This window comes from Hylobates moloch, unplaced genomic scaffold, assembly GCF_009828535.3.
Source record: "Hylobates moloch isolate HMO894 unplaced genomic scaffold, HMol_V3 SCAFFOLD_1, whole genome shotgun sequence".
In the NCBI taxonomy this organism is placed as follows: Eukaryota; Metazoa; Chordata; class Mammalia; order Primates; family Hylobatidae; genus Hylobates; species Hylobates moloch.
The window spans coordinates 137,433,877-137,454,854 of NW_026652276.1; the positions used below are offsets into that span (position 1 = coordinate 137,433,877).

Genomic DNA, 20,978 nt, shown 5'->3' on the forward strand with positions numbered 1-20,978 from the left:
GATTGAGAAGTAGATGTATTTGGGAGAATGAGAATAGAGTATTTCTGTGACCATGAGAATGTGGATTTCCCTGAGATGAGTTAGAGGTGCTTATCAGAGTCTTGAGATTCCTTCAACTATAGACTAAATTTTAAGGTTATAATTGTAGCCTGTAGCTCCAGTCTTGGCAACCATTTCTGATTAAACTCGGTGGCCAAGAAGAGAACTGCATAATGGGAGAACAGCCCAAGGCATTCTGCATCCAAATGGATCTCTAACACCCTGTCTACATCTCATCCATGGATCCTCATTGTCATAGCCTCTGTTCAGGCCTTCCTAAGATCTTAAATAGTGTCCAGGCTTGCCTTGTTCTCCTCCCTACTTCATATAGTGACTTCCCCAAGAGCAGCATTGAAGAGAAGGCTACATAGATCCATGTGTTCCATTAAGACCTGCCCCTTTCCCAACCATGATGCCATTCATGGAAGTTTATAAAGGAAGCCTCCAGAACCCCTCCTATTCTCAAAAAAATGATTACCACAAACCTCAGTACCACTCATATTACCTACACAAACTAAGAGACCAGTCCTGAGAGGTTGGCACTCTCAGAGAACTAACTCATCCTTCTTCCGCTGGATGACCACAGGAGCAATCACATCACGCCATTGGGCCATGCTCTTGTGGCAGTGAACATCACTTCATCTGGCCCAATCTTCCACCCTTTCAGGAGACTCTCCCAACACCTCTGCCCTCTAGAACTCATGCCCTGTCACCTACCAATACCCCTTCACTCTAACCTCTTCACCGAATATCCCTTCATCTTCTTTCTGTAACTGAAACTGGGATATGGCTTCTCAAGCTATGGCCTTTTCATTTCTTCCTTAAAAATCTGTACTATAGTCTTCAAGATAGTGTAAATTTCCTCTATGATCTTCTTTGCTGCTTCCAGACCTTGTTTCCTCTGTCTTTTGAAGCATATGCCATCAGACTATGTAGTCATCAACATCCAGGGCATCCACCTTCATTTACTTAAAATTTTAGGATGGTATTTCTGTCATCTTTCTGGGAGATTTCATTATCAATGTAGATGGCTTGCCAACACCAGGCCACTCAGTTCAATGACCTGTTCACTTTCCATAATCTTTCCCTCTGCTTGATTCCTATGGTTGTACTTCACCGTAAGAGAACACTCTCCAAAATCCTAATTTCAAACATCCCCTGTCACCTCTATTCTACTCATAGACTTTGCTTGGGCACCATTTTTGTCCTCCTTACTGGATCATTCCCTTTAGTTTACAATACACTCTAATGTGACCCATCTTAAATTTATCTTCCATGTGACCACCTTGAATCCCTCTCCAACTCCTACCTTAGTTTTTTATGAAACCAATGATGATTCCCAAATTCTCATTTCCAAATCTGGTCCAGCCTGTGAGTTTACTTCACACCAGGGTATTCCCACTTACTTAACATTTCCACTTGAATTGTCTATACATATTTTGTGCCATGCTGAATTCTTTATTCTTTCCTGGACTTCTTGACCCTGCTATATACCTGCCTTTATTTCAGTGTGCTTCATCTCAGTAAACAGGGTCACTATTCGGGCAGTTGCTTATGCCAATGACTTATGAGTCTTCTCTGATTCCTCTATTCCTTTCATTCCCACATTAAACCACTGAAAAAAAGAAGGAGCTGCTATGGTTTGGCTGTGTCCTCACCTCAATCTCATCTTGAATTGTAGTTCCTATAATCCCCATATCGTCGGAAGGACCCGGTAGGAGGTAATTGAATCATGGAGGCAGTTACCTCCATGCTGTTGAGTGAGTTCTCATGAGATCTGTTGGCTTTTTAGGGGGCTTTCCCCCACTTTGCTCTGCACTTCTCCTTGCTGCCACCATGGGAAGAAGGACGTGTTTGCTTCCCATTCCACCATGACTATAAGTTTCCTGAGGCCTCCCCAGCCCTGTGGAACTGTGAGTCAATTAAACCTCTTTCCTTTATAAACTACCCAATCTCGAGTATTTCTTCATAGCAGTGTGAGAACTCACTAATACAGGAGCCATTAAAATATATCTCAGACCCACCACCTCCAATTCTACCAACCTAATATCAGCCAGAACTCGCAGTCTCGCTCGTACCACAGCAAAATGCTTTCATCTGCAGTACTGTCCACACCTTCCCTTCTCTTTATAACCCACTTGAGTCAGTATGCTAGTGGTCAACTTTCACTTCTTATCATTTCAGAATTTTTGGCAGCATTTGATGTCGTGAACCACATCATCTTAATGAAAATAATCATTTAACTTGGTTTTAAATATAAGCTTCTCTAAGATTTTCTCCTACCTCAAAGCTTTTTTCCTCAAGCTTTTTTGCTGATTTTATTCTCTCCAACCTCTAAATTTTGAGTGTTCTATACCTCAATCCTAACCCCTTTATCTTTTCTGTCTACATGCCTCCCTGTATGAGTGTGGTTTAAAGGCCCCACTGTAATCCCATAGTTCAGTGTAAATCATTATTAAGGTATTTTCACATTGTTTTATAAGTCTGTTACACTGTGTTCCACTTATGTTTAACCATCGTGGGATTTTCTTCAGGACAGAGATCTTAGCGTTTATATCATAATTGCATGGAAAATGTACTCAATGTATATTTGTTGAATGAATGACTATTTAAATGAATACCAACAAGGAATTGAGGAACACCAAAGCCAATATGGTTATGAAATAGTTAAGGACTGTTTGATATTTAGCAGTTAGACAGCTTATCAGAAAGTGCACACTAACCAGAATTAGGTACACAGCATCAGAAAATATAGCATTGTAGATCTGAATTAGAAAAATTATGAGATTATACACACACAGACACCTACATGTACAGACATAGACACACAGTCATATGCACACACACACACACAATCTTTCTCTGTTTTGAAGCAAAATTTTCTGAGTTATCACTTGATGCCTGCTTATTTTGTCATTTTTACAAAAATTATCTGAGTAAATACCTTCTTTTACCTTCTCTTATGTGCCTCCCAACAGCTAACAAGCAGATGAAAAATCTGAATCCATTGCCAAAGAAACAAAAAAGTAATTTATTTTTAATTAACCAGTAAATAGTTATCAATTGGCTGTATGACATTGGGCATGCAGTTTCAAGTTCTTTTGGAATGTAATTTCCTTTTGCATAACATGAGAGAATTAGACAAAATGAGATAATTCCATCAGTTTATTATTCTTTTTCTAGCCTCCACATAGACTGTTTAATGTCTGGCCAATGGAGTTCACATTATAAGACACTTTAAAGTTGTAGTCATCAAAATAATAATAATAATAATAATAATAATAATAATAATAATAATAATAATAAAATACTCCTATTACTCAAAGGTTTGGAAGATTACTCAAAAACTCAAGCAACAAAATCAAGCCAGGAATGTCCTTCTGCTCTCCCTCCCTATCCAAGTATTAAAGTCTCACAGACACTTGTGAAGATTTCCAAATGATTCAGTGAAGTAGAGGCAGATCCTGGGGAATAGAGTGTTCTGTCAACACTCTGCTAGGAGGAACAAGCAGTCTGTGACAACTTGTTCTGTGGGTGGCTTCCTCCCACCACAAAATATGTGAAGGGTGCTCACTCCTGCCATTTAGGAGCAAGCTGGAGATAAAGACAAGGCAGTTGTGCCCAAGCTGGAACCCAAAATCAGTCTTCCTGGAGCTGGAGTATTCATCTTTTACTGGTGAAAATAAGCAAAACACTATTAATTCAAAGACTATCAATTCAAAGACACTGCTTCCTGGAAACTTGAAATGACTTCAAGGCTGATAAAGTTGGATAAACTGATTCATCTACTGCTAGCCCTGTTTCAGTCCCTTTCCAACTTTAAAGAGATTTTTTTTTTCTCCTCTACGATTTCCCTCTTTATCCACCATTTCTCCTCTTGCCTTCTCAACATTTGCTTTGCTTCATCTTGAGGAGGGGGAGTGAAAGGTGAGAGGTCATCTGTGATCCACCTCTCATCTCCTATTCCAACATCACTGCAATCCAAGTTCCTTCATGGACACCATATTTTGGATGCATAGAACTACTTGTTCCAAGATGCATCATCATCTTGACCCTACTAAATTCAGATCTTTCTATAAGCAGTGGCCTTGTCTTCACTAGATACTGTTTCATTAAGCTCAAATAGAACTTATTCTATAGAAACTTCTTTCTTTCTCACTCTTCATCCCTGACTCTAACCTACTTCTGACACTCACAGCAACCTGTGTAGCCCCTTATTGTAGCCTCTTCACACGCAAGTTGAGAGGCTTATTTTCACCTCTGTCTTTCCCACCAACTAAATGAACTCCTGGAAGGCAATGACCATGACTTATTCATTTTAGCATTTGTGCTACTTAGTTCAAGACACAGATAACAGTGGGTGATTAGCAATAACTGTTAATGAATAAATGATTGCTTCTAACTCTGGACTCTGCTCTCAGTACCTGGGAATTATGACTTACTTTTTTTTGTAGTCTCTATCATGTCAGGCACAGTATCATGCTCTAGAAGTTGCTTATAAAAGTACATTGTATAAATGACGTATTAAATCAATAGATTCAATGACATCTACTAATTCAATTAAATATTTGAGTGTCTACTGTGTACAAACAATCTTTGGAGGAGATTACATTTAATTACAAGCAATAGTTCTCACAAACTACATTATGAGGCAGAATGTAATACGCATCTTAAGAAAGGTACAAAGAATTGTTCTCAAATATTAAAGGAGAACGTTGTTTATTTGGGGGGTATAAAAAAAGCTTCTTAGAAGAGGAATCCTTGGTTCTGGTCCTTGAAGATGGGATAATGGATGAATAGGCAAACTTTTCAGACAAAAAGATTGAAATATATGTTAACCTTTACGGCATAAATCTCACCAAAGAGCTGCTAAGCAGTGGCTTTGTGACAATTAAACATATGTTCTTTAATATTAGTTTAACAAAATAACAGGTCATCTTCTGTGATGGTTATTTCTTTTAAGGAATATTGTAGCTGGGCTCTATCACACCTGCCTTCCATGTACCTTTTCTATTATCTTTAAAAATAACTGGTCAACTAGGAATCTTCAACTTGATAAAAAAATCTCCAAAAAATCAATAGCCAACATCATACTTAATGGTGAAAACTAGAAGCTGTCCCACTAAGATAAAGAACAAGGGAGGAATGCTCCCTCTTACCATTCCTTTTCAACATTGTGCTGAAAATAAAATAGAACAATAGAACACAATAGAGAGCCCAGAAATAGACATAAAAATAGTCAGCTGGTCTTTGACAAAGAAGCAAAGGCAATACAATGGAGAAAAGATCATCTCTTTAACAAGTGATGCTAGAAAAGTTGGATATCACATGCAAAAAACTAATCTAGATCAAAAACTAGCTCAAAATTGATTATAGACCTAAATGTACAATACAAAACTATAAAACTGCAAGAAGATAACACAGGAGAAAATTTAGATGCCCTTGGATTTGGTGATGAATATTTAGATATGATACCAAAGGGACAATCCATGAAGTAAAAAGGTGATATGATGATCTCCATGAAAATTAAAACTTTCTGCTTTGTAAAATATAGTATCAAGAGAAAATGAAAAGACAAGCCACAGAGTGGGAGAAAACATCTGCAAAAAAATTATCTGATAAAGAGAATTATAAACTAAAATATCCACAGAACTCTTAAAACTCAACAGTAATAAAACACAGTCTGACTGGAAAAAGATAAGAGATATCTCACCAAAGAAGATACACAAATGGAAAATAAGCATATGAAAAGATACTCAATTTATCATCAGAAAAATGAAAATTTAAACAACAATGAGACACCAGTAAACACCCATTAGAATGGTCAAAATCCAGAACACTGATTTATGAATATACTCATAAGCAAGCTATGAGTATATTCAAAAGGCCTTTATATTTTCCTCTTCAAAAATCTTGTTTTCCTGGAAAAGGTTTTTTCCCAGCAAACTGAATTACTTTCCTCCACTCTGTCTTGCCACTCTTAGTGCATGTACTTCTGGTGGCCTGGGACTCCTTGGGAAAACAGAAAAGAAACCACAAATCCCATTTTGGGAAAAATCTCTGTTTTCCTTATGGAACCCCTGGAATTAGAGGTGAATAACTCCCTCTCAAAATCTGTCTTTGTCTTCCAGCTATGCTTGTTTACTAGGCCCTGGAAGTTGTTTTCCTAGCCCCATTCTTAAAAGGCCTCACCCAAAGGCCAATAACCCAGTTGGGAAATTAGCAAAACAACAACAAAAACATAACTACTGGATCTTTTTCTGGTTGTCTGTGTGGCTATATATGTGTTGTGTGTGCAATCTGTATTTAAAAAGCTCTAATTAATTGGCCTAAGAAAAATAAGTGCTTAAATCAAATATTTTTAAGGAAAAAGTAAAAGCTGTGGGACCTTTCAGTACACATGACCTTAATCTTTAAAACTTACTGGTACAGTAAGATTAGAAATGTCTTAAGAGTTGCCAGCATACATTTTTGTTTGCAAATATTAAGCAATTCCATACTTCTGTCAAATAGTATAAGGTGTCAAAATTTGGCATAGAGGCTACAAAACTATAACTCAGCCCAAACAGAATAATCTTTGCTTGTGTAATTTTTTAATAAATGAAACATTAATATTGGTTTAATGAAGACAGCTACATCTTGAACTATTTAGTAAAATATCCTAACTTCTAATCTTGTGGCCTTAGGCAGTCTAGTCCACAGACATGAAGGAAGTTTGTTTTGGGAAAGAACTGTTATTGTCTTTGATATTAAAGAAAAGAGAATTTATGTAAAAAGAATCTCATACGGCAAATTCTTGTCCTAAAGTAAATTAATTGGTTGTTTAAAGAAAGGGGTGTTTACAAGTCAGAAATTTGAGGCATGTCAGAGATTGTGTAAGTCATAAAAAAATGTATAAAAGGGAATTTATGCAAGAAATGTTGTACAATTTAGCCTCCTGAACGCTCTTAGCTGTACAACTTGCGTGCTTTGCAGCTAAGTAAGACCTAGGACACATGGAGTTAAATGCTAGAATAAGTCAGACCTTATCTGCACTTCTGTCTAGGTCCTAGGCTCTATAACCAGTACAAAATTAAAATCGCAAGCTCACCAGCAAAAGTAAAGGTTGCTAAAAGTTAATAGTGGAACATATATTTAAGACTATTGAAAAAACAATTTACACATACTTTCGGTAAGAAGATTATAAGGAGGCATGAGAATGTGGATTTCTACCTAGATTAAAAGGCTAAAGAATTGTTTTAAGTTGAATAAAATAAAAATGAAGGTTTAAGCAAGTTTTGGAAGGTTAATTGTAAAGGAAATTCTGTGTGTAAACATTTTGGCTAAAGCTAAAGGGGTATCATCCAATTTTTCTGTAAATTGAGGCCGGGCGCGGTGGCTCACGCTTGTAATCCCAGCACTTTGAGAGGCCGAGGCGGGCGGATCACAAGGTCAGGAAATCGAGACCACGGTGAAACCCCGTCTCTACTAAAAAATACAAAAAATTAGCCGGGCGTGGTGGCGGGCGCCTGTAGTCCCAGCTACTCGGAGAGGCTGAGGCAGGAGAATGGCATGAACCCGCGAGGCAGAGCTTGCAGTGAGCAGAGGTTGCTCCACTGCACTCCAGCCTGGGCGACAGAGTGAGACTCCGTCTCAAAAAAAAAAAAAAAAAAAAAATTGAGCATTAAAATAAAATCACAACGGGTTTCTCTTAAAGCACTAACCTGCTCTTTAACAAAAATTATAAAGGGTTAAAAAGGGTCTATAAAAATCTTACCATATGGTCAAACATTAAAATTGGGTAAATATATCTACAAGGTTTAATTAAAAATTGAGTTTAACATTAACAGCACACTAATATAAAGGTAAAATTTGGCTTGTTATATAATCATACAGGAAGCATTGTCAAATATAAAATGGTATTTGGCTTTCTTTGGGTTATATTTGTATAAATATGTTATTGGTATGTGCTTCAAAGTATGGGAGACTCCTATAATTCTGATATATCTTAGTGTATGTTATCAGTAATAATTATAATTGTTATGTTAAAATTATTGTGTGCCACAAAGGTAGCAGATATCCTTGTAACTTTAACTATGGCTACCCTAAAACTTTTTGTCATCCGTAAACAATTGTTGTCTTGTTTTGGTCCTCTTTAGAAAGTGGTTTTATAATCAGCTATAAAGCTCTAACAGGTGCTCTTGAATGCAGGTTTCTGATAACTTTGGAGATTGTGACATCAGAATAGAGGAAAAACATTCAGGACTCTTGAAGAGCTAAAATGTTCATTAATATTACACAGGACAGGAATTAACTGCATAAACTGAACTAATAGGAGACTGGAGTGATCTTTCTGACATTTTGCTTAAAATATTACTAATCCTTTGTTTTGCTTTTCAAAGTCAAATAAACTTTTCTTTTGAGCTATTGACAGCTTTTAGCAATTTAGTACACTCCCATGAACAAAATTTGGAGAATACTTGTTTCTCTTTACCTGATTTTCTCCAGAATTTGGAAACTATCTGTGAGTATTCTTAAGTTATGACAATATAGTTATTTGTGTAATGCAATAAGAATCTGTTTTGTTTTGTAACAGGACACAATTGGAAAAACTGGTTATTTTTACCAAGGCTTTGACTGGAATTGTGTGCTTTCCTTTAAGGAATCAAACTTCACTTATGAAAGCAATAAAGCCCTTGGAAAACCGGCCTCATATATTGTGTACACAGTCCATGTAGAGGGTTTCTGATCAGTGGTAAGTAAATAATGTCACTTTCTGACAGGCCAGGAAGCCAAATTTATCTTGGAACCTCAAGAGGAGAGGAATTCACCTAACTCATAGGTATTTGATGGTAAAAATCCATGGCTGGGCTTGGCTTTAAAAAGGTCTTATCTCAGATTCCTTCTCTGGAACAAAGTTCCATCAAAGCCAGTTTAAAATTACTATGTAACAAATAATTATTCTTGCTGCACTGTATGCAAATAATTAAGCCAAGTATAATAAAGCAAACCAGTCCTACCATGATTTGTCTTTTAATAAAAATGGGAAACTGGAGAGAGAAAATTGTGTTTCAAAAACTACAGCACACATGTTGTTAAATTCTACTCTTGACTAATGTTTTTAATTTTTATTATTTTTTACAGCTTAAATTAAATTCTAATTTTTCTGGCTACAAGTTTCCAAAATAAGCTGTGTCCTGAAGCCCTATGAACTGAAAGCTAGATGTTTCAGCAGGCGCTGCCTCTAAGCCCCACCAGTATCACAGGAGGAAATCTCTTTACTGCTGGCACTGACAACTAATAACTGAGGGTGCCCAGAACCCTTCACCCCAACGTCTAGTGAGTCCATGGAACCCAGGGATCATGGCCATTTCATAGACAACTACCCAACAACATCTACAGACGGTGTTACTCCTACAGTGAATCGGAGGCCAGAAAACTCTCTGTCCCCCATCAGCAGGAAGTAGCTAGAACACACCACTCCTCATCCTTTTTATAACTACAGGGTCTGGATTGACAGAGCAGGAGCATCACCATTTGAACAAGCACTGCCATTTTAAGTTCACCTCGATAAAAAACTGCCTAAATCCAAAGGGCATCAGCCTAATGGCTAAGGTCAGCATGACCATAAACCATAAATAACATCTCCGACCAGAAACATTCCAAACCCCTCCCCGATCAGATACATGCCACTCCGAGATAACTTGCCCACCGGCCAGAGAGATATCAGCCCCAAGATAATCTCCCCTTCAACCAGAGACATTCCAGTGCTTCAATAAATTTCTCCCCCACACAGAAACATTCTGAGCCTGTGATTAAGCTGTCTCACCCTGAATCCTTAAATAACCTTAGTCTGTAAGAGAACGTGCACCTGACCAAAATCAGCCAGAAGCCCCTCTCAGGTTTATCTCCAAAGAAAAAAAACCTGTCTTTGACTGTTGAACTGTTTTTCGGGCTTCTCTCCTCTTTCTTTAACTCTTACAGTACAGGCACTTTGGAAGACAGTTTGGTGGTTTTTTACAAAACTAAGCCCACCTTTAACGTATGATCTATCAGTTGTGCTCTTTGGTATTTACCCAGAGGAGTCGAAAATTTATGCCCTGCCAAGTGCGGTGCCTCACATCTGTAATCCCAGCACTGTGGGAGGATCAATAGATTGCCTGAGCTTAGGAGTTTAAGACAAGCATGGGCAACATGGTGAAACCTCATCTCTACAAAAAATACAAAAATTAGCCAGGTGTGGTGGTGCATGCCTGTAGTCCCAGCTACTTGGGGGACTGTGGTGGAAGGGTCACTTGCGCCTGGAAGGTTGAGACTGCAGTGAGCCAAGATGGCACCACTGCACTCCAGCCTGGGCAACAGAGCAAGACCCTGTCTCAAAATAAACAAAAACAAAAACAAAAAAACTTATGTTCACACATAAAATTGCACATTGATGTTTATAGCAGTTTTGTTAATAACTGTCAAAACTTGGAAGCAACCAAGATGTCCTTCAGTCGGTGAATGGATACATAAACTGGTACAACCAAATAATGGGATATTACTCAATGTGACAAAGAAATGAGCTGTTGTGACACAAGTAATGGTAAAAAGAATGACGGGGTTAGAGAATTATCAACTTAACTGCATCATAGTAGTAAATAATTTCAGGAACCACCATAATTGGGTGCAAAACTTAGGGAGTGAAAGTCCAATGAGGAATAGAATATCAAGATAGCCTCAAAATGTTTCTTCAAGAAATACAAAAGGAAAAACAGTAACTTTGTGGTGGAGAAATTTAGCCAATGCTTCCTTAACCAAGTGATCAATATTCACATCTCGGGTCATGGGATATAGCAACATCATATTCCTCCTGATACGACGCACTCAGAAAGACAGTGGTTATTTCTGTGCTATTTCCATGTTTTAATAAACAAATGTAATTATGAAAAATATCTAATAAATCCAAATTGAGGGACATTTTATAAAATAACTAGCCTGTTGTATTTTAAATTTGTTAATGTCATAAAAGACAAAGAAAGATTGAATAATTTTAAAACCCTGAAATGATATGACAACTAGATTAGACCCTGGGCCATATTTTTATGTTTGCTTTAAGGACTTTATTGGGACAAAGGCCAATTATGAATATGGCCTGTAGACCAGATAATAGTATTGTGTCAATGCACATTTTATTATTTTGATAATTATACTATCATTATGTAAAAAACTGGCCTGTTGTTTGAGAAAATAAACACTGAAGTATTTAGGGAAAAAAGAGCATTATATCTGCAATTTACTCTAGAAAGACACTATACACATAGTGTGTGTGTGTGTGTGTGTGTGTGTGTGTGTGTGTGTAGACAGAGACAATAATAAAGCAGGGGAAGTAAAATGTACAATTAAGAAACCGGAAGAGTACACGAGAGTCCTTTGTATTGTATAGCCCTTATGTCCAATAATTTTACTTCAAATATTTTTTCAAAAGAAATAGACATAAATATTTCTGAAGATCAGTCCAGTCTTCACTGTTAGAGCAAAAGTTTAGAAAAAGATCTACATGGCCATCAATAATGAACTGCTATTACACAAGTTATAGATTTTTACCTGATGGAATACTGTGCATCCATTGAAAATAATAGTGACAATATATGGTTCTTGATTTGTCCCAGATGTCTGGAATATTTTGTTATAGAAAAAATGTCACAGAAAAATATGTATACTATGATCTTATTTTGGGGGGAGAAGAAAACAATCAATATTTTTATTAGAAATATCCTAATCCAAAATGCTAAATATGGTTATTTCTGAATGGTAGGTTGGGTGACTTGCATTCTTATTTTGTGAATTCAGATTTGTCTGAATGTTTTTTAACAGCCATGAATTATTTTTATTATGAAGAAATAAATAATGTCATTTTTATTTTAAAAATCAATGGAATCAGAACAGTGAAAAACATTAAAATATAGCATAAAAGGCAGGTAATAGTCTCTAAATATAATGTGTCATAAAATAAAATGTCAAATGTCTAATTTTATTTAGAATGTGGGAAGTCACAAAAGAATGTTACTTCCAACCTAACAACAGAAAATCCAGCTAACTTTAAAAAAAATCATAGATTTTTGTTAAAATTGGGGGGAAAAAGCTAACAAATTAATACCTAGAAAATGGCAAGTCTCTTGTAGCAGAGAAAAGACCCATGTCTGTTTTCATATTTGTGAAGCAATAAAAGGAGGAGAAAAACTCCATGGGTAAGATAAAATGATATAATTTTCAACAAATTTTTAAACACCAATCGTGGGGTGTCTAATACTTTAGAACCCCTATGGGTCCCAGGTGAAACTGTCGGCCACATAGAATAAAATATCTTCTATGACCTTTATGTGAGTATTCACCAGGAAGATTGGGAGCAAAGTATGACAGTAAAGAGACCAGTTCCTCTTCAACAGGCAGTGTCTTTGGAAAGGGAAACACACACACACACACCACACACACACACACACACCACACACACACCTTCTAGGCATACAATAAATAGGAAGCAAGAGCAGGCTATGGCTAGAGGGGGGCAGGATAGCTAAGTGAAATTTTCACTTAAGCTCAGGCATGCAAACTCTGCTGAAAGTCTCATAATAGAGCAGAATAACTAAAAGAAACTCCTCTAAGCTTTCCAAGACTTACTCTGAATAAGAGGCAGCAGCTACTTATGGCTAAGTGAGGAGGAGAAGAGCTAAGAGAAATGACTTGTAAGGTGCAGGTGAATGAGGCCTGCGTAAGACTGAAGGCAGAACTGAGACAAGCCTTATATAAACTCAAAAATCCCAGCCCCTGATAAAGGGAAGGTTCTGATTCTATCTTTCTATTATTTCAGCCCAGTGATGAACTAAAACTAACTAAAGTGACAGCAAATCCAAGACCCAGCAAGACTACAGACTAGGTTGATTCAGTGCTCTATACAAGCGGAAAAAAGGATGTTCCTGTTGAAGATCATAAAAATATTTACTTCAGTTTTTTTATCTTTTTTGATTTTATATATAACATTTAGCATTTAATAAGAAATTATAGGAAACAGAAAGAGAGATGAAAATGAGACCCATCATTAAGACAGGAAATGGTAAATACAACCAGACCCAGAGATAGACCAAGTGGTGAAATTATCAGACAGGGACTTTAAAATAACTGTAATAAATAAGCTAACGAATCTAGCTGAAGACATGGAAAATATGTGCATAGAGAAGACTTCCAACAGGAAGATGAAAAACGTCGAAAAAAACACAAAAAGAATGCAAGACATGAAAAATATTGTGGTACTAGAAATGAAGAATTATTGTGATGAGTATAGCAGCAGACTGGACACAGCAGAGGATAAAATAACTGAGCTTGAAGATGAGTCAGTAGATATTATCAAAACAGAACTACAAAGAAAAAAAGATTTTCAAAATGGAACCTAACACCCAAGATCTATAGGAAAATATCAAGTGATCGTCCATATTTTTGAAGCCCCAGAAGGAGAATGGAGACAGAATAGCAAATAAATATTTCAAACATAATAGCCTGATATTTTCCTAAACTGAAGAAATATATTAAACTACAGATCCAGGATGCTCAGTAAATCCCAAGCAAGAAGACTCCACTGAGTCACACCATAGTCAAACTTCTGAAAATGGAAGATAAAGAGAAAAATCTTAAAAGTATCTAGAAGACAAAGACACACTACACAGAGAGGAACAGCAAATAAGAATGATCCTTGATCTCTTATCAGGAGCTAAAAAAGGCCAGAGATAATTGAAAGACACATTTACTCTTCCAAAATCAAAACGAACAACTGAAAATCAATGTGAATCTATAGCTTGATAGCCAGTTAAAATATTCTTCAAAAATAAAGTATAAACAAAGCATTTCAGATGTTAAAAAAAACGCTACAAGAATTCATCTTCAGCAGACCATATTACAAAAGAAAGTGCTTTTAAAAGACCTTTGGGTTGAAGACAAATTATCTGAGTTATAAAACTGATTCAACAGGAAGTAAAAATTTGATTTAAAAAACCTTAAAAGTTATTTCTGTTATGTTTAGGAATACACCCACATACACATATATATACAAATATATATACATCTATATGTATACACACATATATAATTATTAATTACATATCTACTGAGTCTATCTGCATGTAATCTAACTGATAGATAAAAATACATATATATTTCTCTCAAAGACTAATGATTCGTTAATATTTGCAAGGTACTATGAGATTTATATATCCATAGAATCAAAATATATGAAAACAAGAGCACAAAAGTTAAGACAGGGATATTTCGAAGTATACCATTAGAAGGTTTTTACATTGTGAAATAGTATAATATATTTTAATGATAGATTCTGATAAGTTAAGCAAATATTATAATCTCTAGAACTGTGCTGTTGACAAGGTAACCAGTACCCATATATGGCTGTTTACATTTAAATTAATTCATATTAAATAAAATTAAATATTCAGTTCCTTGGTTGCATTAGCCATATTTCAAGTGCTCTTAAGGCACATACGGCTAGTGAGCTACTCTACTGCACAGTGCAGACTGGAATGTTTCCATCATTGTAGAAAACTTTATTAGACCATGTAATTCTAGGAAATCACTAAAAAATAAGATAAAAATAAATTTAAAAGAATCATAATAAAAATCTTAAAAAGAGAAGATAAAATGTAATTTAAAATTATGTAATTCAACAACCTCTCCCTAATAAAACAGAAAAGGAGGAACACAAATAAAAAATAGATGGACAAATAGAAAGCAAATACCAATATGGTAGTATTTTAACAAAACACGTCAATAATTACATTAAATGTACATGGAATAAACACCTAACTACAAGACAGAGATGGTCAACTGGATAGAAAAAAAAATCAAATTATATGTTGCTTATAGCAATGAACTTTAAATAGACACAGAGAGAGGTTGAAAGTAAAAGGACAGAAAAACATTTAACATCCAAACACTAAGCATGCGAAAGCTGATATAGCTACATTAATACAAGATAAAGTAGGTTTCAAGACAAAAACTATTAGCAGAGTAAAAAAAGCAATATTATCGTAACAAAAGGTCAAATCAAGAATACTCAGTCTTAAATGAAAATACAGTAAAACAGCTCCCAATGACATGAAGCAAATGCTGGCAAGACTAAAGAAATAGACAAATCTAATTCAGAGCTGGAGATTTAACATCTCTCCTGATAAACATGAAAAGTAGATAGACATTCAGAAAGAATATGAAAGATTTGTCCTAATGGGCATTTTAACCAAACACTCCACCCAGCAAAATACAAATTCTTCCCAAATACACATGGGACATTCACCTAGACCATCAGTCCTCAACCTTTTTGGCACCAGGGACTGGTTTGGTGGAAAACAGTTTTTCCACTGGAAGGAGGGTTGTGGAGGTGGCAGGGAATGGTTTAAGAATGAAATTGTTCCACCTCAGATTATCAGGCATTAGAGTTTCATAGAGAGCACACAACCTAGATCCCTTGCATGTGCAGTTCGCAATAGGGTTCACACTCCTATGAGGATCTAATACTATGGCTAATCTGACAGGAGGCAGAGCCCAGGCAATAATGCTTGCTCACCTGCCACTCACCTTCTGCTGTGTCACCTGGTTCGTAGCAGGCCAGGGATTAATACTAATCCACAGCCTGGGGGTTGGGGACTCCTGACCTAGACCATCTACTGGGTCATAAGACACATATTAATAAATTTTAAAAGATGAAAATTATACAGATCATGTATTCAGATACATTAAATTAGGAACCCTTAAAGTACCTAAAAAATTATCAAATATTTGGAAATTTAACCATAATGCTTTAAATGACCAATGGGTCAAAGAAGAAATCACAATAAAAATCATAAAATGTTTGAACTAAAAGATAAAGGAAATATAATATATCAAAATGTATAGGATGCAGAGGAAGTAATTAGAGAAAAATGCATTTAAAATGCATATATTGGAACATAAGAAATTTAGAAAACAAATGACTCATGAATCTACTTTAGGAAGACAGGGAAAGAAGAAAAATTAAATTTAAAGTAAGTGGAAAAAGGAAATAACTTAAAAAGTGTAAAGATCAATAAAATACAAAACAGATAACAAAGATAATTTTAAAAGTCAACGGTTATTTCTTTAAAAGTTTCAAACAATTGATAAAAATTGATTTTTTATCAACTGATAAAAAGAGCAGGAAGATATCACAGCAGATTCTGTGGGTGTTAGCAATGTAAACATATGTTATCAAGAAACTTCATGACAATACATTTGACAAAGAGATAAACTGACAATTTTTTTGGAAAACTCAACTGATGAAAACTAAGAAACCGAGAAAAAAAAAGATTTTTTAAGAGCTTCATATCCATTGAAGAAATTGAATTTGTAATTAAAACCCTTCTCATGGAGAAACCCTGGGTACAGATGTCTTTACCGAAGAATTTTACCAACCATTTAGAGAAGAAATAACACCAATATGACACAATTTTTTTCTGAACATAAAAAAGAAAAAAAATTATTTTCAATTCCTTGTATAACTCTGATACTCAAACCTGATAAAGGCATTTCAAGAAAACAAATTATAGACCAGTATTTTTAATAAACATAGACACAAAAATCTTTAACAAAATATTAGCAAATAAATCCAGCCATATGTAAAATGCATAACCCAAGCAGGGTTTGTTAAAGGAATGTGAAATTGGTTTATTATTAAAATATCAGCCCAGAGATGTTGTGAATGGCTGAACAACTAGTACATTTCTGTGAAGTGGTCAACTTGCTTGGCCAGCTTGCTAAAACATCATCTGGTATCTACTTTGCATTCTTCTGTTTTCTTTTCCCTCACCCTTTCTACCCTGCAAGTGCATTTCTCATAAAGCATTAAACACTTCAACAAATCAATGAACAAAATTCATCATAAAAACAGAATAAAAGAGAAAAACCATGTGATCACTTAGCAGATGCAGAAAAGGAATTTGACAACATTCATACCCATTCATGATCAAAAACTCTTAACAAACTAGAAATAGAAATACTTCTTCAAACTGCAAGGATATCTGGAAAAATCCTACAGCTAATGTCATTCCTAACAATGAAAGACTGAGCACTTCCTCCTCAAATTGCAAATGACACAAGGATGTCTGCTCTCATCATTTCTATTCAACCTTTTTCAGAATGTCCTAGTTAGCTCAATAAAGCAAGAAAAGAAATAAAATTAGAAAGGAAGAAATAACACTGTCCTTATTAATGGGCAACATAACAAACAGAAAAGAACACTTTTTCTAATAAACAATGTGGAATTATTCAGTTTTAAATATTCAAATATCCAACATTAAAACTGTTGTTACTATAAACTTTAATGTCATTAGAAAATGTTTGATACAATAAACATACATGCAACAAAGTAAAATAAACATGTTATAAAATTGTATATATAGTATCTCAAAATGGAAAGGAATTAGTTCAGAATGCCAATAGCGAAACTCTCTTGGTGGATGGGGATGATTATTTTCTTCCTGTCATAGTTTAATATACTTACCGCCCTGACATCCATTTTTAGGCCTGACGTAAGTTATTTAAAATGCAGTCGTACGCTATTACCTTCAGCTTCAGTTAAAACTTCTCCTCCTTATGTGATTGTTTGTAATATAGCTCACTTGTTCCTCATCTCACTGACCCAAAAACCTAACACACCCCACAGCTGCTAAGATAAAACCTAATGATCAACATCAGAGTCATGTAAATAAGCTTTCCCTTGTGTGTGTGCTTTCTTTAAACTATCCAATCCACAACCCCTGTGGGAAAGCCTAAAGAAAAACACCCATGGGTCTTAATAGTCCCACAGACTCCCTCTCTTTCTTGCTCCCTTCTGCTGTTTGAATTCCCTGTGGGCTTCCTGTAGGCCTCCTATCAGCACCCCTAGCCGGTCTGGGACTTGTGAGTAATACATTTCTTTGGTTTCACGCATTTTATTTTCACAGCTTAATTGTGTCTCACCTGACTCACACACCCAAACCTAATGCTCCCCCAGTGAATGATCTGAAAAGTGGCTATCTTGGCTTATGGCCACTCAAGAGAAAGACCTCAAAACCAAATTAGAAAGAAACCATAACAATGAAAATCATAATACTTCCTCATATGCTCCTTAATTTCTTAATCTTCTACCGTGTTCATGAATTATTTTTATAATCAGAAAATTAGGTACTCTTAAAAATATTTTCTTTTATACTCTGTGGGATAATTCCAAGTGTTACCAAGGAGAATGCTTATTTTCTCTATATTATTTCCTTCTTCCTAAAATTTATCAACTTGCTTTATTTATCTTTGTAGTATATGGAGATCATCTTGTAACTATGCAAACTCTGCAGGATTTCCAACATGCCTAAACTATGCTCTGATATTCTGGTCAGTGCTTTCGAGCTTTTTGATGTGCAGAGCAGCTCTGCACCCAGCTCCATTTGGGCTCTCTCTAAAGTCCTGGAGGAGCCTGCTCTGGGAGATGACCAGCCCTGGAGTTTTCCTAGCCCTGCTCCAGAGGCAGCCCCAAAAGACAAAGTATCAATATCTCCCAGAACATTGGATGCCCACTTGAACAGTATTTGTAGAGAAGTTCTGAGCAAAGCTAATCAGGGAGTACTCTGGTGTCTGAACTAGCAGATATAGATCCTATATATTATCATAATCATGATCGGTTTCAATACCTAGTTGGGAAACCGATTAAGAAAAACTCATGTGTTAACATTATGAAACAAATAATGAACTCTGGACTTGTTATAATTATTTGGACTACTGCTTCCTTTTTTTAAGGTTTGAACCCCAGTATTGTCATTTCCCAATACCGTACAATAAGACAATGATAATTGGGCAAGTTTTCAATGGAAAATTACAGTGAAAGTTTACAGTGAGAAATGGATGATTTTTCCCATAATCTTCTTCAATTTTCATCTTTGAATTGAATTGTCTTAGCAAATAGAAAGAAAAGGCAGTTACATGTGAATTTCAGATCAAAAAATACATTTATGGGCATAACTGTCACCTATTTATTTATAACTGTGCCCCATTATTTGGGACATACTTATAGCCCCCAGATACACTGTTGATCTAAAACTCAAATGTCACTGGGCATCCTAAATTTTATCTGGCAACTCTATTCCTGAGTCAGCTTTCTCCATTCCTACATGGCTCCAGTACATCACGTTCAGTCTTTATATTTAGTGAATTCACTGATTAATTAAAAATGAGACAGTTCATTTCTTTAGCTTTTTCTTAATGAATTAAGCCTCCTTCAGGTAAGCAAGAAAGACAAAAAAAATTCCTAAGTACAAAGAATAGCAATAAAAAGAAGGGAAAATATAATTTCTGCATCACTCCTCAGAAACATTGCTTGAACTAGTATTCAGAACATAGAGGCTATATAACCGAGCAATTTTGAGCCTAAAGCATTTTCATCCCCTGTGTTTTAGACCTTTCCATGTTAATGGCAGCCACCTAGGTAGTCCTGGGGGTAAATGAAATCATCTAGGCCTAAATCCATGACAATTAGATCACTTCATCTTCTTGCTAATAGTTTTTCTTCTTAGGAATCACCCAGTCACACAGCTGCAGGTAAAGAAGTTTCAGAACATGCCATCACTGCCCTTTCATTCCAACTGAGAGAAAATGAGAGCAGACAGCTAATACCCCTCCCCCACAGGCTGGATTTAAAAAAAAATTATAAGAGTTACTGTACCAGAATAAAGGAGTCTCAGCAGAGAAATGGTCTTGCAACTTGCTGTAGTTAGCATCAAAACATGTGTGGAGGTCTTGTGTGCCTTTTTGTCTCCTTGAATGTTCCAGCAGCTAAGACTGACTACAAAGCCCTTGTGACTGCAGAACTATGACCCAAGTTTCTATCTGCTCCTATTTAAAAGTTGGTCATAGAAAGCCAAGACAGTCTGTTTGCCTAGAACCATGGTCAAGTTGAGGGTAAAGACACAAAGTGATTCCCTCTACCCACTTCTCTACAAGAAAGTGGTAAAAATGTCATTAGGAATGGCAGGAGTTATTAGTAACAACTTCTGGACTGAAAGGAAGAATGTGTGGAGAATGAATACAATGGTTTCAGTTGTGGTTTTATTTCTGTGAAACCTCTTGCTGTTCCTTTAATGCCCTTCGACCTGTTGGCAGGTCTGAATGCAGGACTGGAATGCACTTCACTGAGGAAGTAAAGCAAACTTGTCTTCATTTGGTTACCATGGTTATGACACTGCGTGTTACCAACCCAATGATTTGCATTGCAAACCATCACTGGAAATGAGGACAGCAGAACTTGATATTCAGGATGGAGAGATTCAATTCACTGGAAATTCTATTGGAAAATTCAGAGGGAGCAAAACATACACACACACGTACTCCTGAACCCATAAAGAAGAAGTCCAAATTGTGAGTAAGAACTAACAGTCAGTCTTATCATCCATAGAATTTCACTATCTATGAAGTATTTTAGTTGAGAGATGAGACGATTTCACATTAGGAAGATGAGTAGGCACATTATTGACTTCATTTTTTGAATTAAATTCCACTGTTACATTCGCCATGCATTCTTATATATGACATAATGCTAAAGCACTACTTAAAAATAATGTTTTTCTTGAGACATGCATTTCAACAATATCCTTCATTTTGATAAGCTGCATTATTAGAGTTTAAAATGATGGAAAAGATCTTGTGCATTTCAAATTATATTTCATTTTAAACAGAGAGGAACCCCAGTATGAGAAAAGATGAATTGGAAATGCTGAGATTAAAGAGGAGGGGAACAAGGGGAGGAGGCCTCATCAACTCTTTCCTCTTCCTCTATGACAGCTCGTGAAGTTTCTCAGCTGGGATCCAAGCATCAATGAGCAAGATATGAATACTTTCCTTCTAGCCCTATAAACTAGCCCTCAGCCTATTCTGGGAGATCT

At 35.9% G+C, this 20,978-nt stretch overlaps 1 protein-coding gene across 1 annotated transcript in view; it reads right to left on the reverse strand.

Moving 5' to 3' along the window:
• ITPRID1 (ITPR interacting domain containing 1) overlaps positions 1-19,824 on the reverse strand; it is a 119,752-nt gene extending 99,928 nt beyond the window's left edge. The window contains exon 1 of the mRNA XM_032758387.2: positions 19,763-19,824. Within this exon, the coding sequence (XP_032614278.2) occupies positions 19,763-19,817 (55 nt within the window). The 5' untranslated portion in view covers positions 19,818-19,824. The remainder of the gene's footprint in view (positions 1-19,762) is intronic.
• Between the last annotated feature and the right edge of the window lie 1,154 nt (positions 19,825-20,978).